Here is a 6,279-nt window from a genome sequence, read left to right on the forward strand (position 1 = left end):
AGGGCCCTGCTCAGGGATACCACCATTAAAATTTAGTTTTTTTAGATTTATACAGGAATAGATATATAGAAGTCGAGAAATACAAATCCACAAATACATTTATATTTTTTTCTTTACTGCAAGTTCTGCCATATTTTGAATTTTTATTTCTATTTTGATATTTTGAGATTTTGGCGACCCCAGGGTTGGGAAACCTGGCTATAAGCACAAGGGAATAAACAGGGAAAATAGCTGTGAGAAAAATAAATAGGAAATGAATAAACTATATGAGTAGTAATGAACAATTTAAATACAATATTTTAAGAATAGTAACAATATTAAAACCAGAAAGCAGCTCTTCTAAGAAAATACCACTACAAAATCAAACCATTGTTCTCTAGTCTTGGGTAGTGCTATAGCCTCTGTACCATAGTCTTCCACATTCTTGGATTATTCTCTTGCTTGAGGGTACACTCAGGCACACTATTCTATGTTACATTTCCTTTCCTCACTGGGTTTTTTCCCTGTTGGGGTTATTGGGCTTATAATATCCTGCTTTTCCAAATAAGGTTATAGCTTAGCTATTAATAATAATAATAACATAAACAATTTTGGATGTGACCACGTTGTCCACTGCAGAACAAAGATCTCAGACATGTCCTTCCAATTGCGTCTGTTTATGGTCTTTAGTATTATTATTATTATTATTATTATTATTATTATTATTATTATTATTAGCCAAGCTACAACCCTACTTGGAAAAGCAAGATGCTATAAGCCCAAGGGCTCCAACAGGGAAAAATAACCCAATGAGGAAAGGAAATGAGGAAATAATTAAATGATGGGAACAAATTAACAATAAATCATTCTACAAACAGTAACAACGTCAAAACAGATATGTCACATATAAACCATAAAAAGGCTTAATGTCAGCCAGTTCAACATAAAAACATTTGCTGCAACTTTGAACTTTTGAAGTTTTACTGATTCAACTACCCGATTAGGAAGATCATTCCACAACTTGGTCACAACTTCTATAGGTATGATTATATACTGTAGGGTAGTGAGGTGGGCTGGGTGTTTGTACTGTAAGATGACTGGTCACATCAATTATCTTTCAAGTGTTTCTGAACTCTATTATGTCCCTTTCAGCGTGAATACTGCCTTCTTCAAATACGTAAGATTCTGTCAACAACCAGAGTATCTAATTCAGAGGAGGTGAGTTGAGATATACTTGTGTTTACTTGGTAATTTTGTAGGTTATCTCCGATTTTTTATTTCCGATTAGACAACAGAAAAATAAACCAGATGCATTTTTTTTTTTTTCTAGATTTTTACTTTAACTAGGTGGGTGCCGGTTTAGTATGTGGCCTACCTTTCGAATATGGCCTACGAAATTCTATCTGTTTTAGTATGTGGCCTAACCTAACCTAACCTTACCTAACCTAACCTAACATAACATAACAAGCCAGGTAGGCCACATACTAAACCAGAATAGAAAAGGTAGGCCACATACTAAACCAGCAACGTCGAGTGTCCACAAGAGAGATTAGTTCACCAAAACATTCAGCTGGGCTCCTCAAGGCACTAGAAGAGTTTGAAGACCCAGGCCTGCATGGCTGAGGACTATGAAGCTCAAAGTAGGAGATGATGAATGGAGATGTATTGATGTAAAAGCTCAAGGTTGAGACGACTGGCGAAATCTAATCGAGGCCCTTTGCGTCAATAGGCGTAGAAGGAGATGATGAGGTTGATTGTAGATTTAGAGATTTCTTCTAATAAGAGTAAACTTGTATCGGCTGATATTCTCAACTTAGTCAAACACAAGGAATATCTCCAGATTTATTCTGGGTAAACGAATAAAATAAACACAGATTTACTCTTAGAAAAAAAATCCCTGTTTATATGTTAATTCGTTAAGAACAAATTTCCTCCTATTAGAACAAATCCATATTTACAGATTTTATCCACTAAGAACAAATCCAGATTTAGAAACTTCCTCTAACTAGAATAACTCCAGATGTATCAATTTCCTTTAATAAGAATAAATCTAAATATATAGATTTCCTTCAATTAGAATAAATTCATATATACAAATATCATCTAGCTAGAACAAATCCAGATTAGTTCATAAATTTATTTCAATTAAAACAAATCCAGACTTACAAATATTCTCTAAGGAAATAGAATGTATCCAAGTACTATTAATTAAAGTACTTTACTTACTTTATGGGGTGATTTTCTGATCCTGTACTACAGGGGAACCCTACTCTCTACGAGACATTCACAGTCACTTTTATCATATGCATTCCAAGGCATTCAACATTTCACACAACATATTGCTCGTTTATTGTCAAGTTTACATTATCAAAGTAATTCGAAAACATGAAAGTCTTCAATTTTCTCTTGAAAGCCTTAATATTTTCAGTCTTTCGGATGTCTAGTAGAAGTTTGAATGTTTTGGGACAGCATATTTGAAAGCCTTAATATTTTTAGTCTTTCGGATGTCTAGTGGGAGCTTGTTGCATAGTCTTGGGGCTGTATATTTGAAAACCTTAATACTTTTAGTCTTTCGGATGTCTAGTGGGAGCTTGTTGCATAGTCTTAGGGCCGTATATTTGAAAACCTTAATACTTTTAGTCTTTCGGATGTCTAGTGGGAGCTTGTTGCATAGTCTTAGGGCCGTATATTTGAAAACCTTAATACTTTTAGTCTTTCGGATGTCTAGTGGGAGCTTGTTGCATAGTCTTGGGGCCGTATATTTGAAAACCTTAATACTTTTAGTCTTTCGGATGTCTAGTGGGAGCTTGTTGCATAGTCTTGGGGCTGTATATTTGAAAACCTTAATACTTTTAGTCTTTCGGATGTCTAGTGGGAGCTTGTTGCATAGTCTTAGGGCCGTATATTTGAAAACCTTAATACTTTTAGTCTTTCGGATGTCTAGTGGGAGCTTGTTGCATAGTCTTGGGGCTGTATATTTGAAAACCTTAATACTTTTAGTCTTTCGGATGTCTAGTGGGAGCTTGTTGCATAGTCTTAGGGCCGTATATTTGAAAACCTTAATACTTTTAGTCTTTCGGATGTCTAGTGGGAGCTTGTTGCATAGTCTTAGGGCCGTATATTTGAAAACCTTAATACTTTTAGTCTTTCGGATGTCTAGTGGGAGCTTGTTGCATAGTCTTAGGGCCGTATATTTGAAAACCTTAATACTTTTAGTCTTTCGGATGTCTAGTGGGAGCTTGTTGCATTGTCTTGGGGCCGCATATTTAAAAGTCTTAATATCTTCAGTCTTTTGGATGTCTAGTAGGAGTTTGTATAGTTTTGGGACAGCATATTTAAAAGCCTTAATATCTTCAGTCTTTCGGATGTCTAGTGGGAGCTTGTTGTATAGTCATAAGGCCGTGAGATCATGGTAATAAAGAAGATGGCAAATAAGATGACTATCTATCTCCTCAGGTTAGTCTGCTTCACGTCGAGAGACTTTTAAAAGCTAGCCCGGAATTCAACGTCTGTCAGCTCTTCACTCTGGACAGCAGGATTCTTTTGCCGGTAAGCCCTAGAATTCTGGGTTAGAATGTCAATTATGATATGAAAATATAATATATAATGGAAATTGAATAAATTAAATATTGTTTGTGTTCGTTGATTATGAGTGCCATATGTGGATAAGATCATGATGAGGGGTAGATGGAGAGGATTTGGACATGCTCTTCGCACTCCCCAAGAGAGATAAGTTCACCAAACATTTAACTGGGCTACACAAGACACTAGAAGTTGTAAGACCCAGGCCTACATGACTTAGGACTATGAAGCGCGAAGTAGGATATGATAAATGGAGAAGTATTGAATTAAAAGCTCAGGATAGAGACGACTGGCGAAATCTAATCGAGCCCTTTGTGTTGATAGTTGTAGGAGGAGATGATGATGAATTATGAGGGATTTATTACCCCCGCCAAGGAGGTTATGCATTCACCTTTGTTTTTATGTTTGTCACCAGCCTAACTAAAAATAAGAAGAATTCTAATGAAAATTTCAGGATATGTTAAAAATGGGCTAACTTGGGAGTGATTAGATTTTGGGGATGATCCGATTCACCATACGGATCCAGGAGTTTTATTGTACAGTAGATTCATTCACGGTCAACACGTGAAATAGGGAGAACTTGATCCGTAGACTTCAGTAAAATCTTGACAACTATTTGGGCGGAGGACTGAAATTTCTGAATACACTTTTGTCTTGTTATTATCACTTTTTAGTGTATTTGTCATAAATTTACTAATTAGGATACCATTAGATATTATTATTATTATTATTATTATTATTATTATTATTATTATTATTATTATTATTATTATTATTATTAAGTGGGCATCCAATTTCATCATCTCCAAAGATCCCGAATGGGTCCCTAGAGAATGCAAAAGAGGCAGGGAAAGGAAGAGAAGACGATTGAGTGACAAGCTACGAAAATTTGCAGGTATAGATTGTCACAGAAATGCCATAAACAGACGGGTGTGGAAGGGCATGACTGAATCCTTCGTCCTACACTAGACTAGCAACAGCTGATAATGATAATGACGATAATAATGCTTTTCATTTTCCTTTTTTTTTTTTTTTTTTTTTTTGCAGATGAGTCATGCTGTAGTGACGTACGTAGTCATTTGCTTCCAGTTCGGATATTCAGAACACCCTCAAACGAGCTTCAACTCCACCTCGTAAACATTAGTGGCGTTTTCTGTCTCGCCAGAGAATCCAGGATTAATCCTAAGAGAATCCTGCAATGTTCAGAGTAGGCCTATGTCTGGCTAGGAAAGGCAATCTACAAAAAAAGGTAGAAGAAATTAGGTGAACGAGCCATGCTGAGTAACCGAAAAAGGAGAAGAAATCAGACTAAGACTTCTAAGTGACAATTATTATGATACCAATATGTCACTGATAAACTATAAACCATGCATGAAATGAAGCAAATAAATATTACAGTACATTATTACATGTTTTGTTTCCCAAAAGGATTACACAGAATATATCGAAAAAAAAATAATTGTATATGCTCTTACGAATATACTATTCCAGCATTAACTTATTGATAATATATAAAGATAAACGCTTCTATAGTTCGAGTCGTTTTTCCAGAACGTGTACACCGTCGAGGTAGAACCAGTCTTGCCAGTTTGGCCTTTTTCAGCACCCCCCCCCCCAAAAAAAGAACCCTTAAATTTGGCCTTTTTAAAAATTGGTTGGCCTTCAGTAATGTGAAAAAGGCGAGCCTAAATACTATATATTTGGCCTTTTTCTACTTATGGGTTGGCCTTTTAAAACTTCTGTTGATTAGAAGTTGGCTATCTTCAAAATACTCTAGCTTGACATTTTACATGAAATTGTACACATCAACATACTTCAATCTTTTTTACAGAATATGACTTTTCAGTCACACAATTATATACCCTAAAGAGTTTCTTATGTGTAATAACAGTGTAAGTTCCAACTAAATGTTTAGAAATAACTTCAAGACTACAGCTTATTTGAAATGTTGTATTTCAGCATGTAGCGTAAATGAGAGGTTCCTGTTGTCCTACACATTACAGCCAGGGTACGATTTCATACTCAAGTAGATACGAAGGGTAATTTGTGTAAATTATTGCCATACATAGTACGAATGTCTGTAGAATCAAAGTACCGTGTAAAATTGTCCCTTGATTGGCCATTGAAATCTACAATAATGACCGCCCTTTCATTCCACCTCATTCATTCGCTTGAACGAAGTTAACTGGAGTTGTGAATAATAAGGGGTTGTTTTCAGAACTTATACAATAATAAATTTATTTAGTATACGCTCTCTCTCTCTCTCTCTCTCTCTCTCTCTCTCTCTCTCTCTCTCTCTCTCTCTCTCTGAAATGATACGTTATTTGAAACCCTAGCGTTCATTCAGTCACACCAGACCAAAGCAGCGTTACCAGATTCTTTATTCATCAGAGAAGCATCGAAATACAATATATGGGCTTATATAAAAATTAAAAAACTATTATTACATCTTTTCCAATGCTTAATTTTGTTTAATTAACAGTTAATTAGCGTTCATTCATCTCACCAGGCCAAAGCAGCGTTACCAGATTGTGATATCCCAAATTCACCAGTGAGGCATCGAAATACAATATATGACCTTAAATAGAAATAGTAAAAACTATAATTAAATTTTTTCCAATGCTTAATTTTCTCTAATTAACAGTGTAGCGTAGATTTCTATCAAGCCTGATAAAAATCCCACATAGTTCGAAAAGAACACTGATGGAATTCTATCTG

At 35.4% G+C, this 6,279-nt stretch overlaps 1 protein-coding gene across 1 annotated transcript in view; it reads left to right on the forward strand.

Moving 5' to 3' along the window:
- LOC137631357 (uncharacterized) overlaps window positions 1-4,860 on the forward strand; it is a 12,360-nt gene extending 7,500 nt beyond the window's left edge. The window contains exons 4-6 of the mRNA XM_068363131.1: window positions 1,132-1,197; window positions 3,436-3,528; window positions 4,609-4,860. Of these exons, the coding sequence (XP_068219232.1) occupies window positions 1,132-1,197; window positions 3,436-3,528; window positions 4,609-4,698 (249 nt within the window). The 3' untranslated portion in view covers window positions 4,699-4,860. The remainder of the gene's footprint in view (window positions 1-1,131; window positions 1,198-3,435; window positions 3,529-4,608) is intronic.
- The last annotated feature ends 1,419 nt before the right edge of the window (window positions 4,861-6,279 follow it).

Source organism: Palaemon carinicauda, chromosome 39 (genome assembly GCF_036898095.1).
Source record: "Palaemon carinicauda isolate YSFRI2023 chromosome 39, ASM3689809v2, whole genome shotgun sequence".
Taxonomy (NCBI): domain Eukaryota; kingdom Metazoa; phylum Arthropoda; class Malacostraca; order Decapoda; family Palaemonidae; genus Palaemon; species Palaemon carinicauda.